The sequence below is a fragment of the Astyanax mexicanus genome, chromosome 23 (genome assembly GCF_023375975.1).
Source record: "Astyanax mexicanus isolate ESR-SI-001 chromosome 23, AstMex3_surface, whole genome shotgun sequence".
In the NCBI taxonomy this organism is placed as follows: domain Eukaryota; kingdom Metazoa; phylum Chordata; class Actinopteri; order Characiformes; family Acestrorhamphidae; genus Astyanax; species Astyanax mexicanus.
This window is the reverse complement of record NC_064430.1, coordinates 30,711,099-30,736,387: the sequence shown is the minus strand read 5'-3', so window position 1 is coordinate 30,736,387 and position 25,289 is coordinate 30,711,099. Positions and strand designations below refer to the sequence as shown.

The window sequence follows — 25,289 nt, the reverse complement described above, 5'->3', positions numbered from 1 at the left end:
ACAGAAACACGCTGCAAATACAGAAATGCACTGCAAATACAGAAACACGCTGCAAATACAGAAACATGCTGCAAATACAGAAACACGCTGCAAATACAGGAACACGCTGCAAATGGAGAAATGCACTGCAAATAAAGGGACACACAGCAAATATAGAAATGTGCTGCAAATACATAAACACGCTGCAAATATAGAAACGCACTGCAAATACATAAACACGCTGCAAATATAGAAACGCACTGCAAATACATAAACGCACTGCAAATACAGAAACATGCTGCAAATACATAAACATGCTGCAAATACATAAACACGCTGCAAATACATAAACACGCTGCAAATACAGAAACACGCTGCAAATACAGAAACACGCTGCAAATACATAAACACGCTGCAAATACAGAAACGCACTGCAAATAGAGAAACACACTGCAAATACAGAAACACGCTGCAAATACATAAACACGCTGCAAATACAGAAACGCACTGCAAATACAGAAACACGCTGCAAATACAGAAACATGCTGCAAATACAGAAACATGCTGCAAATACAGAAACGCGCTGCAAATACAGAAACACGCTGCAAATACAGAAACATGCTGAAAATAGAGAAACGCGCTGCAAATACAGAAACACGCTGCAAATAAAGGGACACACTGCAAATAGAGAAACACGCTGCAAATACAGAAACATGCTGCAAATACAGAAACATGCTGAAAATAGAGAAATGCGCTGCAAATACAGAAACACGCTGCAAATAAAGGGACACACTGCAAATAGAGAAACGCACTGCAAATACAGAAACATGCTGCAAATACAGAAACGCACTGCAAATAAAGAAACATGCTGCAAATACAGAAACATGCTGAAAATAGAGAAACGCTCTGCAAATACAGAAACACGCTGCAAATACATAAACACGCTGCAAATAGAGAAACGCGCTGCAAATACAGAAACACGCTGCAAATACAGAAACACGCTGCAAATACAGAAACACGCTGCAAATAGAGAAACGCGCTGCAAATACAGAAACGCACTGCAAATACAGAAATGCGCTGCAAATAAAGGGACACACTGCAAATAGAGAAATGTGCAGCAAATACATAAACACACTGCAAATACAGAAACACGCTGCAAATACAGAAACACGCTGCAAATACATAAACACGCTGCAAATACAGAAACACGCTGCAAATACAGAAACATGCTGCAAATACAGAAATGCGCTGCAAATACAGAAATGCGCTGCAAATAAAGGGACACACTGCAAATAGAGAAATGTGCAGCAAATACAGAAACACACTGCAAATACAGAAACATGCTGCAAATGGAGAAATGCACTGCAAATAAAGGGACACACAGCAAATATAGAAATGTGCTGCAAATACAGAAACACGCTGCAAATACAGAAACACGCTGCAAATAGAGAAACACGCTGCAAATACAGAAACACGCTGCAAATACATAAACACGCTGCAAATACAGAAACACGCTGCAAATACAGAAACACGCTGCAAATACAGAAACACGCTGCAAATAGAGAAACACGCTGCAAATAGAGAAACACGCTGCAAATACAGAAACACGCTGCAAATACATAAACACGCTGCAAATACAGAAACACGCTGCAAATACAGAAACACGCTGCAAATACAGAAACACGCTGCAAATACAGAAACACGCTGCAAATACAGAAACACGCTGCAAATACAGAAACACGCTGCAAATACAGAAACACACTGCAAATACAGAAACACGCTGCAAATACAGGAACACGCTGCAAATGGAGAAATGCACTGCAAATAAAGGGACACACAGCAAATATAGAAATGTGCTGCAAATACATAAACACGCTGCAAATATAGAAACGCACTGCAAATACATAAACACGCTGCAAATATAGAAACGCACTGCAAATACATAAACGCACTGCAAATACAGAAACATGCTGCAAATACATAAACATGCTGCAAATACATAAACATGCTGCAAATACATAAACATGCTGCAAATACAGAAACACGCTGCAAATACAGAAACACGCTGCAAATACAGAAACACGCTGCAAATACAGAAACGCACTGCAAATAGAGAAACACACTGCAAATACAGAAACACGCTGCAAATACAGAAACACGCTGCAAATACAGAAACACGCTGCAAATACAGAAACGCGCTGCAAATAGAGAAACACACTGCAAATACATAAACACGCTGCAAATACAGAAACGCACTGCAAATACAGAAACACGCTGCAAATACAGAAACGCACTGCAAATACATAAACACGCTGCAAATACAGAAACGCGCTGCAAATACAGAAACACGCTGCAAATACAGAAACACGCTGCAAATACAGAAACACGCTGCAAATACAGAAACACGCTGCAAATACAGAAACACGCTGCAAATACAGAAACACGCTGCAAATACAGAAACGCACTGCAAATACAGAAACACGCTGCAAATACAGAAACGCACTGCAAATACAGAAACACGCTGCAAATACAGAAACACGCTGCAAATACAGAAACACGCTGCAAATACAGAAACGCACTGCAAATACAGAAACACGCTGCAAATACAGAAACACGCTGCAAATACATAAACACGCTGCAAATACAGAAACACGCTGCAAATACAGAAACGCACTGCAAATACAGAAACACACTGCAAATACAGCCAAAACACAACGGAAGTGATTCACAACACAGCGGAATTTCCCAGAGGAACCTTAAAAAGCTGAAACCCTAAAGTTCTTTAACATCTCAGACTTCACTGTGTGTACAGAGGACTATTAGTGGCAACCAAAAGTTATGCTTGTTAAATGTGATTATCACGGTTGTATTTATATTAAAAGTGCTGCTTCATCGAATGTTAAGGAAGACGTAGTTTAGAAGTTCAGCATCTTTTAGGGTCCCTGGGGAAATTCTGTTGTGTTGTGACTCACTTCCGTTGTGTTGTGGCTGCAGCATGTTTCTCTATTTGCAGCACTTTTGTATTTTTACAGCTCATTTCTCTGTTTGCAGCGTATTTCTGTATTTGCAGCGCATTTTGTCATTTTGATGGTTGTGTTTTGTGCTTTTGCAGCTCTTTTTTGTGCTTTTGCAGTGCATTTTCAATTTGAGAGTGCATTGAGTTTTTCTCGGCCACCGTAGATTTCCCTTGGATTCCTTTTATTCCTGGTCATAAGTAAAGTGTGAATGCAGTGGGAGAGAGCAGGAGAGAATTATACTGTAATAATGATTATTTTTTTTAACATATGTATTTTTGATGTATTTGTTCATTAGTACACTTTTACTAAATGTGGACAAGATCTGTCTCTGACCACCCCCAAATGTGGGTTGATTGATTTGATTGTAATCTGATTACAATGCGTCTTAAAGTGTTTACACCTGTTTTTTCATGCAGACAAGTACATCTGAATGTGATAACCGATTTCGTGGTTTAGTCAGTTCTGTGTCCTGTACTCCCATTATTCTGTGATATTCTATGAAAAATAGAGTAAATGCATAACAGTGTACAAAACAACCTTTTTACAACAATTATTTATTTTTCTTCTTTAAGGGGAAACTCGCTTCATTTATAAAACAGAGGATAAAGAAGAGAAGTTGGAGTGTAAAACAAACAAATGGCAGATAAGCACAACATCTAACAACACGATCGACCTGAACTGCTCAGTACAGTGTGAGACTGGTAGAACTGTTGAGCTTGATGATTTAGAGAATCCCTCATTTTGCTCAAAGGATAAAGATTCTCAGTCTGGTTCTGTTTGCTCACTGAAAGTGGAGGAGAGTGGATATTATTCCTGTGTTAAATCTCTGGATTCTGGTTTCCTTTTCCCTTTTAAATCATCTCCCAACAACGTTATCCAGTCTTACATCATCGCTGTTCAGAACCCAGCCTGTGAGTAACTTTACTTTCTCTATATTTACAACTGTATGACTGTACTAACATTCTCATCACCCTTTTACATTATTACAGTATAAGATAATAATAAATCATGTTATTTTTGTGCAATAGATTTCTTTCTGTTTCTGTTTTATATTTTTCTTAAAAAAAAAGGCAAGCTTAATAATGGCTTGTGTGTTGTGTTTATAAGTATGTGTGTGTATTCAGTAAAACTAATTCCACCTGTAGGAAGATAGCTGGTGAAATAAATTAGATTCTAATCTTGTACAAAAATACAATTTTAAATAATATTTTTTTCTGCAGTGACGATCGAGTCTGGGAAAAGATCTTCATCTCTAGTGAATGTAGCTGAAGGAGGATCTGTGACTTTAAACTGCAGTTTCAACTTCACTCAAGGATATAACCTAAATAAGTTTATTGTTTACTGGATTAAAACTGTAGAACAGAACAGCACCTGCATTTATTCATTTGATTATGATCAGAATAAACCAACATACGGTCACCACTGTGATGAACCGCCGGACAAATTCAGATTCACATACCAATCTGAAGGTCCGTTCACTCACAGCATTAAGATCAGTGAGGTGAAGAGTTCAGACAGAGGTCAGTACCGCTGTGCTTTACAGATGGACACAAGTGTTAAAGAGAGTAAAACTGCAGTAAACTGGAAGGTGATAGAAAACGTTACACTCAGAGTCCACAATCCCACACCTCCTCACTCTACTGACCAACCTGAGACCCCCAAAATACCTGAGACCCCCAACATACCTCAGGGATCAACTGGTGAGTTGAGTGATCTACATCAGAATGAATAAATGCGTATGTATATGTGTGTGTTTGTTGGGTGGGGGTATTAATGCACATAATCTGATTTGCTGTATTCTCTCTGGTGGTCTTCCGGTAGCCGTGTATGTGGGGGTCTCCATGCTGCTGTGTGTGCTGCTGCTGGCTGGAGTGTTTGTATTTATCAGAAAGAGGAGATTTCTCTCAGCAGGTAAATCACACTGAACACACACAGCTTACCTCTATAAACCATTAACACCAGTACACTGCACCCCACTCACTCCAGTTCCTCACTCTCATATCTACTCTCACCTGCCAGAAATCATGGGACAGCAGTATGTACACTTATGATGATGTGTTACTTCAGTATATATACATTCCGCTGCTATCTACTGCTGCTACCTGCCATCTGCTGGCTAACGTTAAACATAGATAAATAAATAGATGTATTGTCGGCTTACAGGCAGGTTACATGTTTCATTATTACCGTGACTCTGGGTTTGAGTGAGAGGATAGAGGAATGTGTTAATGTATAGTAGACTTAAAATATGACATTATGACATAGTGTAATTGATAATAACATACTGGGGCCACACTTAAAAAAAATACAAACAGTTTACTTTGAGATTAAAGTCGTAATATTACGAGAATAAAGTCGTAGTATTTTAAAGGAAAGGTATTTGTAAGAGCGGAGCAGAGAGAATGGAGCATTTTCCGTTTATTATCTGTTACAGGGCTGATCACCATCAGTTATTTACAGAGGTGGAAAGTAATGAATTACATTTAATTTTACTCAAGTAGTTTTTAAAATAGGTAATTTTACTTTTACTCAAGTACATTTTGACAAAAGTAATTTACTTTGCTACATTGGAAAACTCCCAATTACTGAGTAAAAATTAAATGCTGGGGGGAAAAAAACAACTGTCTGAAAAAAAATGGATCATAGAAACCTATACCACTTGTTCTTGAAAATGATTTATGCGGTGATCTGAACAAATACTGCCTGAAAGATCCAAATTATTATATGGAATAATAGTTAATTAAAACGATTGTAATGGGTTGGGGAGCAGTAGCTCTCCAGCCCAGAAGGTTGTAGGAACCAAGTGCAGAGCAGCAGATCTCAAAGCAGGTAAATCCAAGAAAAAGGGGGAAAAAAAATAATAATAATAATAATAATAATAAATATATAATAGTATATATATATATATTAATAGGATCTATAATAATATTATAGATTTAATTATTATTATTAAACCCCGCTCCACGCGGGGATTGAACCCAGGCTGTCGCGGTCGCAGCCCAATGCTCTAACCGCTGAACCAGCGAGCAGTTTGGGATGCGGCCGCTTTAATCGCCCTTTAGAGCCTCCACCGAAAGGGGCGGAGCAACGAAAACGGGCGGAGAGGGAAAACAGGCGGAAAACAAAATTCACGCAGAGCGTGAGTGAGAGAAAGGGGGAGAATTGTAAACAAGACTCGCCCTGGAAGCTACGGCTACCTCTTATAAAACGAGGTGAAGGAGTAACTGAACAAAAGGGGCTTCCAAAGAAAACAAAACTGAACTGAGGTGTTTGTGGATTTAAACGCTGCTCTACCAGAGAGGGGAGGAACAGCGCGGGAGAGAGAAGGTAAACAAACCGCACGCCTCGCGGTGAGAAACACACACAGACACACACAGACTCGAGAGGGGCGGCAGAACAGAGCAGACCGCTCTGCTCCACCAGACTAGAGAGGGAGAGGAAAGGGATAGAGGAACATACTTATGCGGGAGGAGTTTTGCCAGCGGTGCTGAACAAAACTCTCTCCAAAGGGACAGCAGGAAGAAAAAGAGAAAAGAGCCGAGGCTCACTCGAAAAACGGGCATAGATTCGCTCTCACGAGCTTCAAAGATCCAGCGCCGAGTGGTTGGTTGGCGTTGCTTTTAAAGAGCTCAAAGCAGGTGTTGGTAATTAGCCAATCAACCCTCGGCGCTGGCCTGGCGCACCCTACGATGCCCCGGAGGGCGCCCCCGTCGGCCACCAGCCCTTACAGGACCCCCCCCTCGAGGGGCGGCACCTGACGGCCCTAAACCCGCCGCACGGTCCCGCCGAAAAGCCCTGACCAGTTCCGGGTCCAAGATGTGGCGAGCCGGTACCCAGGACCGCTCCTCCGGCCCGTACCCCTCCCAGTCCACCAGATACTGGAGACCACCGCGCACCCTTCGGGAGTCCAGGAGCCGGCGGACGGTGTAGGCGGGGGCACCACCAATGGTACGGGGACCCGGGGGAGCAGCCTGACCCAAGGAACAGAGGTAGGGCTTAAGGCGGGACATGTGGAAGGTGGGATGAATTCTTTTAAGGGCAGGTGGCAGGGCAAGCCGGTAGGAGACTGGATTGACGCGGCGGAGTATCTTAAATGGCCCTACATACCGCGGGGCCAGTTTACGTGGGCTGCCCCGCAAAGGGAGGTCCCTGGCCGAAAGCCAGACCCGCTGGCCAACCCGATAAGAAGGGGCGGGCCTTCGCCTCCTGTCTGCGTTTCGTTTTTGAGTTGCCCTGGCAGACAGGAGGGTAGCCCGGGCCTTCCTCCAGGCCCGTTGGCAACGACGGACCATCTGATCGGCCGAGGACACCCCCGTGATAGTCTCCTGTCCGGGGAAAGCAGGCGGAGCATACCCAAACTGGCACTCAAAGGGTGACATTCCCAAGGACGAGTGCCAGAGTGTGTTGTGGGCATACTCCGCCCATTTTAACTGGTCGGACCAGGTAGACGGAGAGGAGGAAGCCAGACAGCGGAGGGTCCGTTCCAGGTCCTGGTTAACCCTCTCTGTCTGGCCATTGGACTGAGGATGGTATCCAGAGGAAAGGCTGACCTCTGTCCCCAACAGGCGACAGAAGGCCCCCCAGAACCGGCTGGTAAACTGCGCTCCTCGGTCGGATACAATGTCCGCGGGAATCCCGTGGATGCGTACAACCTGGTCGAGCACCACTTCAGCCGTTCCCTGAGCAGATGGTAATTTTGCTAATGCCACAAAACGTCCGGCCTTGGAAAACCTGTCCACTATGACCAGTATCACGGTGTTACCCCGAGACGAGGGCAACCCCGTGATAAAGTCCAGGGACAGGTGTGACCAGGGACGTGAGGGAACGGCCAGAGGGTGCAACAGACCTGTGGGCCTGGTCCTGGGGTCCTTTCCTTGGGCGCATACCGCGCAGGCGGCCACATGGGAACGTACATCCCTTTCTATGTGTGGCCACCAAAAACGACGCCGCAAGAACTCCAGTGTGCGCATAACTCCCGGGTGAGCAGTCTGGAGAGAGGCGTGACCCCAGTCAAGTACCCGCTTCCTAAGGGATTTGGGTACAAAGTCCCGACCCGGGGGGCCATTACCCGGGTCTGGGTCAACCTGTTGGGCCCGTCGGACAGCATCCAACAGGCCCCAACGGAGGGGCGCCAAGATCCTGGCCGGGGGAACCACAGTGGATGGTTCTACTGGATGAGGGAGGGGCTCCCATTGGCGAGAGAGGGCGTCCGGTTTGACGTTCTTGGACCCGGGACGATACGACAAAATGAAGTCAAACCGGGTGAAAAACAACCCCCATCTGGCCTGGCGTGGGTTTAGACGCTTGGCCTGCTGGATGTAGGCCAAGTTCTTGTGGTCTGTCCAGACCAGAAAGGGGTGTTCCGCCCCCTCTAGCCAATGCCTCCACTCTTCCAGAGCGAGCTTCACGGCCAGGAGCTCCCGGTCTCCCACGTCGTACCTCTGCTCGGCAGGGGTAAGACGATGGGAGTAGTAGGCGCATGGGTGCAGTCGGCCTCCAGGCCCCGCTCGCTGGGACAAGACCGCACCCACGCCTACTTCAGAAGCATCCACCTCTACGACAAACGGAAGTCCGGGATCAGGCAGTTGGAGTACTGGGGCCCTAGTCAGCAGGCGCCTGATAGCATCAAATGCTTCCTGGGCCTCTGTTGACCACTTGAACCGCCCGGACGTCTTCCTCGTCATGGCGGTTAATGGAGCAGCCACAGAGCTAAAATTTCTTACAAACCGTCTGAAGAAATTTGCAAAGCCCAGGAAGCGCTGAACCAGGCGCACTGAGGTAGGTTGGGGCCAGTTCTCCACTGCCTTGATCTTAGTGGGATCCATGCGCAGTGCGTTGTGTGACAGGACAAAACCCAAAAATGAGATGGTCTGCGCATGGAACTCGGACTTCTCAAGCTTGACGTAGAGGTGGTTCTCCAGAAGCAGCTGGAGAACCCGTCGGACATGGGTAACGTGCTCGTCTACGGACCGACTGTAGATAAGAATGTCGTCCAGGTAGACGAACACGTACCGGTCCAACGCCTCCCGAAGAACCTCGTTTATGTACCCCTGGAAGACGGCGGGGGCGTTCATCAACCCAAACGGCATTACCAGGTACTCATAGTGCCCGGATGGGGTGATGAACGCCGTCTTCCACTCGTCACCCACTCTTATCCTGACAAGGTTATAAGCACTGCGCAGGTCCAGTTTGGTGAAAATGGTGGCCTGCTGCAGTGCTTGAAAGGCGGATGACATTAGGGGCAAGGGGTAGCGGTTCTTGATTGTTATTTTGTTGAGGCCCCGGTAATCGATACAGGGCCTCAGCCCACCGTCTTTTTTGCCCACGAAGAAAAAGCTGGCACCGGCCGGGGAGGTGGATGGCCGAATAAATCCCAAGGCAAGGGCCTCCTGGATATATTCCTCCATTGCCCGGCGTTCGGGGCCCGATAGGGAGAACAACCTTCCCCTGGGGGGACTAGCCCCAGGGAGGAGGTCGATGGCCATATCGCAGGAACGGTGGGGAGGAAGTATTTGGGCCTTCTCCTTACTGAATACCACCCGGAGGTCCTGGTATTCAGAGGGTACCCGAGAGAGATCAGGACCTGCGGGATCGAGGTTCATGCCTTTAGTGGTCCTGGGGGGCTGAAGGCAGGAGGCCCGGCAGGCTGGGCCCCACGCCAGAACCGAGCGAGTCAGCCAGTCAACGCGGGGGTTGTGTCTCTGGAGCCAAGGAAAACCCAGAATAAGCTGCAAGTCAGGGGCATTAATGATGTATAGTGCTATCTCCTCTGAATGAGACCCGACTTGCAGCCTGAGGGGGCGTGTCTGCTGAGACACCACCCCTGGCTCCAGCGACCGCCCGTCGATGGCTGCTACAGGCAAAGGCTCCTGTAGGGGTACCAGCGGCAGGGCCAGCCTCCTAGCTACAGCAGCATCAAGGAAGTTTCCTGCTGCTCCAGAGTCCACAAAGGCGGAGAGGCGAACCTCGGAAGCCCCCCATGCCAACGTCACATCCAGGAAGACCCCTTGTGTACGCGGGGGCCCTGGTTGACCTGTAGTGGATCCCGCTTCCACTGGCAAGTGTCGGCTCTTAGCCGATAGCTCGGGGCAGCTGGCACGCTGGTGCCCTGAAACCCCACAGTATAGGCACCGACCCTCCCGCATCCGAGCTTCGCGCTCCTGCCTGGGTAGGCGGGTATGCCCCAACTGCAAAGGTCGGACTTTAGAATTTCGAGCCCGACGCCTCTCTTTGAGGCGATTGTCTAGTCTCTGGGTTAACTCAATGAGGACATCAAGAGACATTGGGGGGTCGCGGTGGGCGAGCTCGTCCTTGAGGTCCTCATTGAGACCGTGGTGGAATGCGCTAATCAGAGCACTGGAGTTCCACCCGCTTTCAGCCGAGAGCATACGAAATTCGATGGCATACTCAGACACCGACCCCCTACCCTGACGTAGGTTAAGGAGGCGGGTCCCTGCCTCCTCTCCTCGGACTGGAAGATCGAATGTCTGCGAAAGGGCGGTGGCAAACAGTGCAGCAGTGGAGCAAACTCCTGGCTGGTGTTCCCAGACTGGGGTAGCCCATGCTAACGCCCTTCCAGAGAGGAGGGAGACAATGTATGCCACTTTGGCACGCTCTGACTGAAAGCGGGAAGGGAGAAGCTCGAAAGCGAGTGAGCATTGTAGGAGAAATCCCCTACAGCCTCCTGGTTCACCCCCGTAGCGCATAGGGGAAGGTAGTGGGGGTTCGACCCGGTGCGCTGTGGGTGGCTCAGCCACAACATGCTCCCCCTGGAGACTTCGGGGGGCTGGCTGTGTGGGGTGTGGCAGATTGTGTGCCAAAATATTAGCTAGCCCCTGCAGCTGGTCTAGAATCTGCCGCAGGGTCTGTTCATGCCTCCCAATAGCTGCCCCCTGTTTCCCCAGGGCGGCCTTTACCTGCTCGAGACCTAACTGCTCTGCTGGATCCATGTTGGGGCTGGATCTTTCTGTAATGGGTTGGGGAGCAGTAGCTCTCCAGCCCAGAAGGTTGTAGGAACCAAGTGCAGAGCAGCAGATCTCAAAGCAGGTAAACCCAAGAAAAAGGGAAATAATAATAATAATAATAATAATAATAAATATATAATAGTATATATATATTAATAGGATCTATAATAATATTATAGATTTAATTATTATTATTAAACCCCGCTCCACGCGGGGATTGAACCCAGGCTGTCGCGGTCGCAGCCCAATGCTCTAACCGCTGAACCAGCGAGCGGTTTGGGATGCGGCCACTTTAATCGCCCTTTAGAGCCTCCACCGAAAGGGGCGGAGCAACGAAAACGGGCGGAGAGGGAAAACAGGCGGAAAACAAAATTCACGCCGAGCGTGAGTGAGAGAAAGGGGGAGAATTGTAAACAAGACTCGCCCTGGAAGCTACGGCTACCTCTTATAAAACGAGGTGAAGGAGTAACTGAACAAAAGGGGCTTCCAAAGAAAACAAAACTGAACTGAGGTGTTTGTGGATTTAAACGCTGCTCTACCAGAGAGGGGAGGAACAGCGCGGGAGAGAGAAGGTAAACAAACCGCACGCCTCGCGGTGAGAAACACACACAGACACACACAGACTCGAGAGGGGCGGCAGAACAGAGCAGACCGCTCTGCTCCACCAGACTAGAGAGGGAGAGGAAAGGGATAGAGGAAGATACTTATGCGGGAGGAGTTTTGCCAGCGGTGCTGAACAAAACTCTCTCCAAAGGGACAGCAGGAAGAAAAAGAGAAAAGAGCCGAGGCTCACTCGAAAAACGGGCATAGATTCGCTCTCACGAGCTTCAAAGATCCAGCGCCAAGTGGTTGGTTGGCGTTGCTTTTAAAGAGCTCAAAGCAGGTGTTGGTAATTAGCCAATCAACCCTCGGCGCTGGCCTGGCGCACCCTCCGATGCCCCGGAGGGCGCCCCCGTCGGCCACCAGCCCTTACAACGATTTAATTTAATAATCATTTGTTTTTAGTTTTTTTACATCAAATAATTAAAAGTAACTATTCAACTTTTACTTAAAGTAAATTTTAAACTGAGTACTTTTTACTTTTACTCAAGTAGATTTTTAGATGGGTACTTTTACTTTACCTTGAGTAGAATTTTAGCAAAGTAAAGGTACTTTTACTTAATTACAATTTTTCAGTACTTTTTCCACCTCTAGTTATTTACATTTATAACCTGCTATTTATTAATGCTCTGGTGTTATAGTTAGAAAATACAGTGTCAAGATTTTGCCATGGTGGCGTCCCGGGAGCCGAGGCTCTGCTCAAGCCGAGGCCCTGCACAAGAAGCCTCCTGTGTGGGGAGAGCGCGTGCTGCTGCACAGAGATTTCAGCTGCCTTCTAGACCGAAGAAACATAAATACAGTAAATTCCAGTCATGAATATAGAAAATAAACCATTTACTGATGCAGGAGGATGATATTAAAATCAAAAATACTGTGAAGCAGTATTGTTATTTATGTGTTGTTATTTATTATTGTTAAAACAACTTTAAAATTTTAATGGAAGTCAATGTAATTTGTATTCCCATTTCTATTGGTCCATTCATTGTGAGGTTCCATTCCATAATTCCTCTGTGCATTAAATCTATTGTAATATCTTGATCGATGATCTTTTATTCATGCAGGACCTCAGACTGTACAGCAGCAGAGGTACACTGTGTTTTTATGTTTCTTTATTTCAGTACAAATTCCAGTACTGTGTAAGTTTTTATTTAATTTTGTTGCATTTTTTTTCATCTGCAGAGATAACAAAGAAACTCTTGATGCTGACTGTAAGTGCTCCCACTTTTGTTTTTTGTATATATTTTTTTTAAAACATAATTTTACATGGAATACTTTAATATGTCACTAGATAGGATAATGCGCCAAGTGGTCCAGTGGTCTAAAGCGCTGATGCCACTATGAGTGGGAGGTTGTAGGTTCGAACCCCCACTCATGCAGCTTTGCCTTCAAGCTGCCGGCGCTCAGAGGGAGCAAAATTGGCCCTGCTCCCTCTGGGTGGGTAGATGGCACTCTCTCCCCACATCACTCCTAGGGTGATGTCTACAGCACAGAGCATCTGTGAGCTGATGTATCAGAACCGAGTCGCTGTGCTTTCCTCCGAGTGTGCTGTGATGCTGCTCGGCAATGCTGCATCAGCAGCAGCTCGAAAAGAAGCGGTGGCTGAATTCACATGTGTCGGAGGAGGCATGTGTTAGTCTTCACACTCCTGTGCGTTGGGGCATTACTAGTGATAGGGGGAGTCCTAATGAGTGGGTTGGGTAATTGGCCGTGTAAATTGGGGAGAAAATGGGAAAAATCAGAAATAAATTTATAAAAGAAAGAATAATGTATGTAGAATAATGTTATGAGTTATGGGGCTTTATTTTAGAGATCTATAGCTGTATCGATAACGCAGTTTGATTTAGGGGCATGCCGTTGTGTCTTTTATTGTGAGGGCTCAAAAAATACACCTTGTGTGGATCGAAAACACAAAAAATGCAAAAAATAATTAATAATAATTATAATTATGGGTGTGTTTTGGGCGCAGCATGAAACAAACCATTCAGTGTGCAGGATGTCATTCTCTTTAAGAGGCAGGTGAGCTCTGACTTTGGCGCATTCGTATATTAAAAGCATGGCGCTTTTGAGCATCTGATTAGAGGATACTAACCTGCGCATTCACGCTGTGAAGAGACACCAGCAGCTCATTAAAGGCAACAGCAGTGTTATTTTATTTTTTATTCTGTTTATTCTTTTTGAGTTTAAAGTTGGCTTTGTGCTGTAAAGAAATGGTCTCTGATGATTGACTTTTGTCTAGGTTTATTTCAGTCAGTGGAGCTCCTGTGTTTTCTGCTGATAAAATAGAAAAACATCAGAAATTAATCTAAACACACCTCACTTCCAGACCACCACACCCATCAGTGCAGATTTATTACTAAACTCCAATTCCATGATTACAGTGCGGACACAAGGCATGAAAATAGACTGTTGATGGGGTGTAAGATAGCAATGAGGGTGGGAGGGAGGTGTTACTCACTGCACTACACTTACAGCGTTCTCATGACTCTGCATGCTGTGGTTTATATACAGGTTCTCCGTACGCTGTCGGGAGAGGAGATCATGAGTACGATTCCATCAAATCTCCTTCCACAACCGCTGATCCAGATCATAAACAGCCCTCAGAACCTCTGGACCCGTATTCAGTAGTCCAACTGAATGACTTATACGACTCTTCAGCTTCAGAGAACGTCCAACATCCTGTTTAAGATAAAGGAGGTGATCAGTTTCTCACATCAGTGGTTTACACGCTGTAATACTGCACTGTAAACCCGGATAAGTTGAATTTACTTTAAAAATTTGAGGAAATGCTCCTGACTCAAAACCCTCTCCTCCGCATAGTCCTCGTCTAGCAAGTGCTCGCTACTAACCGGAGGATTCTCGCGCTTCAGCGCCGCTAGCCATGGCTGAAGAACAACTGTCCGCTGTCCAGTATTACTACTCCCAGGGGCAATACAAAAGTGGCCCCCTTTTGCATCGATTTTTGGATAATAATTAGTGTAGGCTCATAGTTTGTGAGGCGTTCGGGATCCAACCTCGTGACGTCACTTTCAGCGCTGGGACAAGATGGCGCTGAGCTTACTTAAGAAAATGACATTTAGATTGATTATTATTTTAATTCCGTTTCACTGACAGCTGTTAAACTTATACAATTTGTTAGAGTGAAAATACATCTTGTGAATTATACTAAATACTTGAAGTGTTTCATGTCCCCTTTAACTGTATAGGTACTGTAGTGCAGCCCGCTACAGCCAGGCACTAGAGGGCGCTGCTGCTAAAAAAAAACTACTTGCTCTTTGTTCACCTGGATCAATACCAGACTGATATAATCAAATAATTAAAAAGTCAGATTTCTTTCCTGACAGTGATGATATATATGATATAAACTGAATCACTGTAGAAATAAAGAACAATACACTCTTATTATTATTTCAGTTCCCACAGTAAAAGATGGTTAATGTAATAAGAAGTTCTGCTGTGGTTCTTTAAGGAACTTGAACATAAATGAGAACACTGTAATAAAACTATTAGAGAATATTCCCAGTGGACATTTATAAACCACAACTTAAAACTTTCCTCTTTAATTAAGCTTATAAATAACTGCATCTTACTTTATTTTATTTATTTATATTGTATTTTCTTAATTTAATGTTTTTATCTATTCTTATTTTTCTGGATTTAAGTGTTATGCTTTGTCTTTTGTTATGATTTCATTTTTTTTATTTTTATTAATTCTTTTTTTTTTTTAATTAACTTAATTGCTGGATTTTGTTTATCCATTAGCTTTTTAATTTTTATTTTTACTCTGTACTGTAAAGCACTTTGAGTGTGGACCTAATTTACAAAAGGTGCTATATGAATTAAGATAAAAAAAGGAATATATGTCTAAAAAAAATGATGTTAAAAATAATAACAGCTTTTTTCTCAAATAGGGAGAATTGGTGGATATATAGTTATTAGTTGAAATTACCTAATCATTTTATTATTTTTAATAATGTTAGATATGTTGAACGTGTTCACATTCTTTTAAACATTTCTGTTTCAAAACATTTCTTTATTTATTTTTAAATGTATTTTGCTGTTATATGAGAAATAACTTTTTAAATCAAATGAGATCTTTTTTTATTTATATAGCGCTTTTTACATCTGACACAAACAGTGTTACAGGAATCTGTATTTTATTACTGTGAATGTGTATTAATTACCATGTTAAACTGTAATAAATAGTGCTGAATGCAGAGTTGTGGAGTGAATTGTGTCACGTTTGCTTCTTTTCTGATACACACAAGCAGGCCCGTTAAAACAAGGCTAGCAAACCAATCAATTGCCTTTGGCCCCTGTCTGGCCTGGGGGCCTCCAGACACCGACTAGTTATGAATTGAATGCAATAGTAAAGTCAGATTTCACAAAAAATATAGTAAATGAGGGAAAATCCTGTAACTACTTTAAGTTACCGCAAATACGCCTTTCCGTCACAAACATGATGTTAATTTGCGTAGTAGTAATTTTTATTCATGACAAGAAAATAAAAACCATACATGGATAGCTAAAGAAATACAAAACAATAAATAAATATTTTTTAATTAAATAGCTTAGCTGATCATTAAAGTAAATATTCAACAATGATCTTTTGCAATTGTAACTGGAACGGTTCTGCTCCACCCCTGGACTGCCGATCCAGCTACCCCTCTGCGTTGTGTTCCAATAACGTCACAGGAGTCGGAACTGTCACCTCTTTCTCTTTATTTGTCTGAGTTGCAAAAGAGATCAGTATTTGTTGTTAGTGAGAGGACACAGCACCAAAACTCCTCTCACTTCAGCCATCAGCGCAGACTCAGTTTACATATTTACATATATATAACAAAATAAAACAGAAAACAAAACACATATTTCACATTCGATTATTTCCAAACAATCAGTGATTTTGTTCATATTTAGAACATTAGTGGGCACATATATATATATATATATATTGGGGAATTTGGTTTTTTTATTTGTTTTTTGAGAAATTTGATTTATATATATATATATATATACGTATATATATACATATATATACGTATATATATATATAGATATATATATATATATATATACGTATATATATATATATATATATTGGGGAATTTGTATATACGTATATATATATATATATTGGGGAATTTGGTTTTTTTATTTGTTTTTTGAGAAATTTGATTTATATATATATATATATATATATATACGTATATATATATATAAATCAAATTTCTCAAATAACAAATAAAAAAAACAAATTCCCCAATAGTTATATTCAAACCAAAAATACATAAAAGCTCATGCGGAGCCATATTTAGTACATCTGACCATGCAGTCAGAGAATCAGCTATTCTATAAAACAAGCACTATACAAAGAGGTGACATAATAAGTTAAACACTACCCCCTACTGTCCGAAACTAACATACCTGAGTTGCAAAAGAGATCAGTATTTGTTGTTAGAGGACACAGCATCAAAACTCCTAAAATAATATAAAGAGAACCAAAATCTCAATATTTCAGTAGCTAGACCATATAATCAGTGCTTTAGTTAGCTAGCTGTAACTTACAAATACACTAGCTTCACCCATCCCCCACACTCAACAGAAATCCCCCTTTACAACTACAAGCTCAACAGAGAACATATTTTTAATATTTTCCAGCACTACTATAATCAATTTACACTAAACCAGAACACTTCCACTCGTTATTCTAGACCTCATGTGGGTTTTGCTTTGCACAAGTTGCTCTACGTACCTCTCACTTCAGCCATCAGCGCAGACTAAAGGAGGGAACGGAGACCCTGCTCTTTTTACCCGCACTTCTCTTAAAGTGGCAGCACCGTTTTTAAATGTTTTTAACATTTCTCTTTTTGTTTCTGCCTTGACATTTTTAAACAATTGTGAACAAAAACTATGAACTATTAATTGTGATGCAGATTTATATGAAATGAAAAAGAAAAAAAAATAATAATAAATAAATAAAATATTTTAGGAATCTTTTTTTTTTTTTTTTTTTTTACATCTGTTACACAATTATATTGAATATGCGTCCAGTCAGTGTGCATGTTAGACTCTTATAAAGCAAATTACATTAAATTACATTACATTACATTTTATTACATTACATTTGGCAGACACTTTTGTCCAAAGAGACTTACAATAGTCAAATAAATGATCTAAATTATAAATAATTATCAGCTTTATTTATAAAGCGCTGCAGTTTTTGAGTGATATAATGCATGGAGCTCTGCATGTGTGTAAATGCTGGAATATATTAAATGAGTCAGAATATTTTTTTTTAATGTTTCCTGCAACAAATAAACATAAATATATTTTTAATATAGGAGGCTTTATTTAATAATTAATACATTTAATGAAAGAGCAGAAAGGAAAAGAGATGCAAATCCTGATTTAGCCAAACAAATCATTAGTTTGGTTTTTAATTAAATAAAATAAAAAAATATATAATAAAGTGGTGCGTAAAAGTTTTCTATGTTTTTTTTATAAATATGAACTAAAACAACATCGGATTTTCCTAAAAAAGATACAGAGAATCCAGTTAAACAAATAATACAAAAATGCTTTACTTGGTTATTTATTTATTGAGGAAAATTATTCAATATTACATATTTGTGAGTGGAAAAGTATGTTAACCTTTGCTTTTAGTATTTAGTGTGATCCCCCTTTGCAGCAATAACTGAACTAAACGTTTCTGGTAACGGTTGATCAGTCCTGCACACCAGTTTGGAGGAATTTTAGTTCACTCCTCCGTACAGAACAGCTTTAACTCTGAGATGTTGGTGAGTTTTCTCACATTAACTGCTCTTTTTTTAGTTCCTTACACAACATTTCCATTGGATTTGGCCCCATGTAAAAAAAATACTTTCTTCTAGAACCTTTCTTTAGTAGAAAAACTTCTTTGTTAGGGTCCCACCTTCTCTTCAGATTCAATTCATGGACAATTTATGTCCTGACATTTTCCTTTGAAATTCTCTAAATTGATTCAGAATTAATTGTTACATCAATGAAACCAAGCTGTCCTGGCGCAGATGCAGCAAAACAGGCCCAAACCATGATACTGCCACCACCATGTTTCACAGATGGAATGAGGTTCTTATGCAGGAATGCAGTGCTTTCCTTTTTCCAAACATACAATGTTCAACCAAAAAGTTCTAAAAAGTCCAAAAATTGTCAGTGAGCTTTATAATCCGGTGCTCCTTATGTATGAATTTTACCAGTCAGGTATTAAGGAGCAGTAAAGCCACTCTGCTGAAGTACAGCGTTATACAGGAGTTTCAGTTTAGTTCTCCAGCACCGTGCCTGGAGCATACCTGTCAAGTCTCCCGTTTTGGCCGGGAAACTACCGTATTTTACTCCTCTTTCCCGCCGTCCTCCCGTATTAGTATTTTCCCGTAAATTTCCCGTATTTTATTCAAATAAAAAATATATATATTATTGAGGAGACAGGGCACTGACCGCTCTGTGTCTCTTAACCAATCGTGGAGCCGGTTCAAGGAGAAAGTCCCGCCTTTCAGGAGAAACAGCCAATCAGCTTGCAAGGAGGGTCAGCGTGGGGAAGCCCCGCCCTCCTCGCTGTGAGTTCAGGCAGCTAGTTGGAGCTGCTGATGTTAAAACATACATGCAGCAATTTTTCTAAAAGAAAGGTAACGGTAGTCTAATCATGGAAACTGTGATGAGATTTTTCTGATAGCTGCTTAAAAATACTCCGAAATAAAACACACAGATTAAACCTTTTAAAATAAAAAATGTACAGCTTGTGACTCAGTTTAACTAGAAATGTGGAGAGGACCGACATTAACTGAACTGATCAGGGGTGGAGTGATCAAAAGGAAGAAGTATTAATTAAAAATTATTGTGTAGCCCCTTAGGACTAATTTTTACTGATGGAATATATCTGGTCCATGTCCTTTTAGTAAAAGCTCATAATACCATTTTTAGGTCACCAACAATCATTTTGCAGAATTTGTGCACTCTTTGTTCAATTTTAAATCCATTAAATAAATAAAAAATATATCATATAAAAGAGTGCATTTATTACAAAAAATACATCAAATCTTAAATAATAAAAAAAAGATATAGAAAAGGGTTTTTAATTTGGCTGTATTAAAAGAATGACATATGTAGGAATGTCCACAACATGTTCAGATTCTGATAATCTAATTGTAGTGTGTAAGTGGTTCACATGTGGTTATTTTAGATTTTTTGTAAACCTGTCTTAAAATGTAAGGGATACTGAACCTTCGTTGGGCTGGTGGGACAACTTTAAGCGGACTGAGGAAAATATCCCTTATTTTTAAATCTAAAACTTGACAGGTATGGCCTGGAGCAGTATTAGCTAGGGTTACCAAACTTCTGTATTTACCGGGACATGTCCATATTTCACGTCCTGTCCCGGGCGTTCCGGTTTTTTTTTCAAAAGGTGAGGAAATGTCCTGGTTTACCCAAATAAAATTATGGTCACCCTAGCATTAGCATTAGCCCTGGCTATCACTGCTGGAGCAGCATTAGCCACTAACAGCACTAGCTCTCTCACCATACAGAGGTGAGTATGTTGGACTGTAGCCTACTGATAACCCTGGCTAGTACTGCTGGAGTAGCATTAGCCGCTAACAGCACTAGCTCTCTCAACATAAGGAGTTGAGTATATCGGACTGTAGCCTGCTGCTAACCTTGGCTATCACTGCTGGAGCAGCCTTAGCCTTAGCTGCTAACCATGCTAAGCGCTAACTCTTTTGCTGTTCAGAGGAAAATATAAAGGTAAATTCCATTTCAGAGGAATATTGCATGAGCGTAGGAAGTGATGTAGCTGTTCCTAGGACACTTCCGTTTAGCGGTAAACAGCGTTCAAAACAGTGCACGTAACTTTTTAATTTAACATGAATACAAACTTTACCTAATCTGAGAGTCACAAACATTGAAAATCAGGTCAAATTGTTCTTTAAACAAGTAAACTATGGAGGACCAAAAATTACAACAAAAGTATAAATAAATACACATATAAATGTATAAATATATAAATAAATGAATAAATAAATTCATGTTGAAATTAATAAATATATAAATAAATGCACATATAAATGAATAAATAATACATATATAAATAAATTGCACAAATAATTGTATAGGTAAATAAATTCATTAATAAATACATTTCTTATTTATATATGTATTTATTCATTTATATGTGCATTTATTTATTTCAACATTTATTTATTTATACTTATGTCATTTTTGGTCCTCCATAGTAAACACGCCTGCTTTCGTTTTTCACACTGCTAACCTGCCAGTGCAGTTACAGTGTCCCCTCACATCTTCTCCCTCCTTCTTATCTATAAATCATGCAGAGTACGTGCTGGATAGCGTCTGACTCGCTCAAACCTCACCATACACTATAGTGATGCTTCTCTACTACAGGAACAAATATTCCCAATTTTTCCACTGACTAAGCTTTCACTGCCTCCGTTTCAACAAGGTAGTGATCACATCTGGCAAGTGTTTTAATTCAGAGAAAAAAAAATCTTCCCTCTTAAATCCTTATCAAAAGGATCAGGAAGAGGTTTGATCATTTTTTACTAATTTCTGACCATATGTTTGCTCTGTTTTCGGGAGATTTGTGAAATATGCGCTCGTCATTTTGACAGCTGAATATTTGAAAATAGCGCCACCGGAAGCGCCGAAGGAACAGACATGCGCAGTAGCTTTGTTATTGTTTTCCTCATTGAAAAGGTCTATATGACTGTAGTCTGTGTGTTTAACACGTTAAAACAAACTATATGGAACAAACCGCTAGCTAGTATTGCCCTGGCTCACCGGGTTCCTTAGTGTAGCGCTGTCAGGCAGCATTTACTTGCACTAACAATGGCTAGCAGTTAGCCACTAATGCTAATGCTGCTGCTCCCAGACTTAGTGAAAATTAGGAAATCTAAGCTTACTGTAAATAACTGGGTTCTCTTTATCTACCTTTAGGACTGATGTGAAAATCTGATAATGTTTTAGGTCATATTTATGCAGAAATATACAAAATTCTAAAGAGTTACAAACTTTCAAGTACAACTGTATTAAATAATAATATGAATAAATAAATAAAATATTTTTGCTGTGGAAATATGCAAGTTCTAGATGATGTCAGATTGGCTTCTGAATTGATTTTTTTTCTCTTTAGTGTAGAGGCTTGTGGTCAATAAAAAGTTATTTTTAAAGGAATTACAGCTTATATTTAGACATTAACTGTGTGATTGCTTGCGCTGTGTGGGGCACAGGTGAAGTTATACGATGGTCGAGTGGCTGACAGCACTCAGGAATTTGTGCTAATTTTCTGTGGTTTCAATTTCTCTGTGAAACGCTCAACAAAAGGCGTGAGAAAACCGTGCAGCAGATTTGTTCACAGTCCTCAAAGCAGTAGTAGTGCAGCCAGCGGCTGGTATGCAACCAACCGCAGTGTGCAGCAATGTACAGGTTGCTATGGTAACAAGATTAGTGGTATTACATTGGTCTGTACACTGCAGAGGTGTTATCCACAGAACTGGGTTGTAAACAGTTTATGATCTTTTATATTGTACTTTCGTTTGTAGCTTGATGATCTACAGTATATTTGTATGTCTGTACTGTTTCAGGCATCAACAAATGGGATCTCAGTGTCTATTGATGCAATAAAAAATATATAAAAATGTATTAAAAATGTGTGTTTTATAAAGATGTGGCTTAAGTCGTTGTTTAGATTGTGAATCAGCATTCAGAGACATTTTGACACTACACATTCTGACACTACTCAGAAAGGTTTTATGATAGCCCCACATATAGATGACTAAGAGTGTTTTTATACACATTTTATAATATCATCTTAAATGGTTTCCTGCAGTTATTTTATTATTCTGATTACAGACCTTTTTCTCACATGTAGGTTAATACGGAGTTATAAACAGCAGGTTTAATGGTTTTCCAGTCGTGTATTAATCTATAGCTGAGTATACTGACTGTTCCTAAATACACCAATAATTCAGTTAAACACATTCCCAAGTCTATACTTTATCAGGATTAAACTGTTCAACTACAACTGTAAAGATCTGCTTATTACACAATATTTAAACCAGCAAATCAATAAAAATCTAGGGCTGGCCCGAATAGCGTTTTTTGAGCTCCGGATATTCGGCACTGATTCGAAGCGAATATTCGAATATTCGTTTTTTAAAAAAGAGGTAAAAAAAAAAAAAGCAAATCACGGCCCCTTTAATCCACTGAAAAATGTTCAGTTTGCTCTGACCGACGAGACATATTCACCCCAGATTTTTGGTGTTTTTATCCCGGATTTTTGTGTTTTCACCCCATATTTTTTCTGTGTTTTTAGCCCAGATTTCTTTGTGTTTTCATCCCGGAATTTCTGCTGCCCCACACCGAGGCTGCTGCTGCACGGTTTCTCCGCTGCGCAAGCCAGCCCAGTAAATTGCTGTTTGTGTTTTCACACTTAGGCTATTTGCTTAAAAAAACTAACAAAAAAAACGTTTGTTCAGGAAGTATTTTATATTCTTAAACATTGTTAATTATATTAGAGGACAGTCATTGTAAACTGTACTTGGTCTATTTCGGTTTAAGGATTGTGCAGGGCATATTACTGATTTTGTATTTTTGCACTTGGGCTATAAGCTCAATATTAAATATTTCGTTTGTTTAGAAATTATTTTATATTTTTAAACCATTTTAAATTATATTAGATAAGAGGAAATTCGTTCAGACATCATTTTTGTAGGCCAGGCTTTTGTAACCGATTTAGCCCCTACTGTTGCCACATTACCCCTTACGTTTTATTATATAAATCAGTTTCGAAGAGCCTGCATTTTTTTTTTATCATGTATAATAGAGGTCTGCGCGAGACTGATTTTTAAACCCACTATTCCACGCTCCCGCGTTTCTGTCTCGTTACCGCTCCGCAAAAAAATTGCTTCTTTTAATCCCGCGCCCGCCCGCCACATACACATTTCTGCCGCTCCCGCCCCACGTTCCTGATATAAATTAAATAAACTACATTTAATGCTTCAAATTTACTTATATATTTATTAAAACAGCAGCGCTGAATAGTGCGGTCCCGTTCCTTACCCCAGTCCAAACACCATCGGTGTGTGCGTGTGTGTGTCGGTCCATCCTGCGCGTTGAGAGTTTTCTTTAGGTTTTTTTTTTTTACAATTATTACAGTTTTCTTAACTATTTATTAATTTGCTCCCGCATCGTCTCCCGCTCCAGCCAATAACAGTTCAGTTCTGTCCCGCGCGCAAGATATTCTGACGGGACCCGCGAGAACAGAAGTGGTTAGACTGAGGTGGAACTCTGGAAAGGAGAAAAAAAACGAATATCCGAATACCAAAATTAAAAACCGAATACCTACTCAACGAACGAATATCCGAATATTCGGGTCCAGCCCTATAAAAATCTGAGTAAAACTAAACCGGAGTGACCCACCGTTCAGCCCAGCTTTCACTCCGGTTCAGTGATTAAAAACCCCAAACTCAACATCAGCATCAATTAATTTAGCATTTATTTAAATTATTATTATTATTATTATGATTATCAGGTAGGCATGTGAGCAGTGTGTGTTGGTGAGTAGTTTAATGTGGTAATAAAATAAGGAACAGAATGAATCTCAGTGAGCGATATTGTTTTGTTTTATTGTGTAGTTCAGAGATGTGCTGATCATAAAGGAACAAAGCTCTGTTGTGTAAAAACTGCTTCTCCGTCTGAAAGCTGCTGCTGTAGCTGAGCTCCATTAATCAGCAGTGCTGTTTTAGGAGCTAATCTACAAGTGCAGTACGGGTGTGTGATCCGCTTCACTGTAGCTTTAGAACAGATCTGTTTCTCTCAGTCAGAATGCACTAAATGGTAAAAGCAGATGTATGGACGTTTGGGTGGATGTTTTAATTGCAGCTCCTTTAACCAAAGACACAGCTCCTCTCCTGTGGAAGGTGGTGGATAGAAGTTAAATGGAACTCCTCGACACAGGAATAGTTTCTTAGGGGTACGTCTATAAAAAATATTTCACTCTTCTACTTAGGGATAAAACTTTTGCATCTAGACTGCAGTTGAAAAAACAGGAGGACCAGTGGGTTTTTAGGCTTTCTTGGTCACCTGACATCACGTTCAGTAGCTCCTCCATTTCCACTCTCTGGTGTGTTTACGTGGATCTTTGTGCACAGCAGTGGAGAAGTAGCTTTTTTATTAAACGTGAGGTGACGAAACTCAGAGATGTGCTTCCAAATGGGATTAAAATGACTAGAGGACCATGTAGTTCAGTGAAAAACAGTAGATAATTCAGTCTGTAATTTTTTCAGAGGATGTCTTACACTTACATTGTCGTTCCAGGGTGCATCCGTTTCCCGAAACCATCGTACTTTGTTGGTACCACAGAAGTCTGAACTATGTTGGTTTGAACCACCGTGGTCTTAACTAAGGTGTTTCCAGACACCAGCAGGAAAGGTGCAAAACTCACGACCTTTAAAATATGACAAAAACATGTTACTAATGTATTATTTAGGCTATTTATATTGTTATCATCACCACAACAGAAACCGACAACGTTACTATTAATCAAAATAACAATGAACTGCAAGTAACATTTACACAATTAATTAATTAATAAGAATTAATTATTAATTATACCAGCCAGTGATACTTGTAAATTACATAATTGCTATAACTAATATGTACTGTATGTATATATATATGTGTG

The 25,289-nt window shown here is 41.2% G+C and overlaps 1 protein-coding gene across 7 annotated transcripts in view; it reads left to right on the top strand.

Moving 5' to 3' along the window:
- The window catches only part of LOC111191148 (uncharacterized), a 106,880-nt gene that overhangs the window by 67,231 nt on the left and 14,360 nt on the right, over positions 1 to 25,289 (top strand). For 3 of the 7 annotated variants that reach the window (XM_049471318.1, XM_049471319.1, XM_049471317.1), the window contains exon 2: positions 3,569 to 3,907. In XM_049471318.1, the coding sequence (XP_049327275.1) occupies positions 3,569 to 3,907 (339 nt within the window). Of the gene's footprint in view, positions 1 to 3,568; positions 3,908 to 4,216; positions 4,697 to 4,817; positions 4,908 to 12,621; positions 12,647 to 12,739; positions 12,769 to 14,068; positions 14,278 to 25,289 lie in introns of those variants that run through there. The other 4 variants (XM_049471320.1, XM_049471321.1, XM_049471322.1 and 1 more) reach the window with 4 other exon arrangements.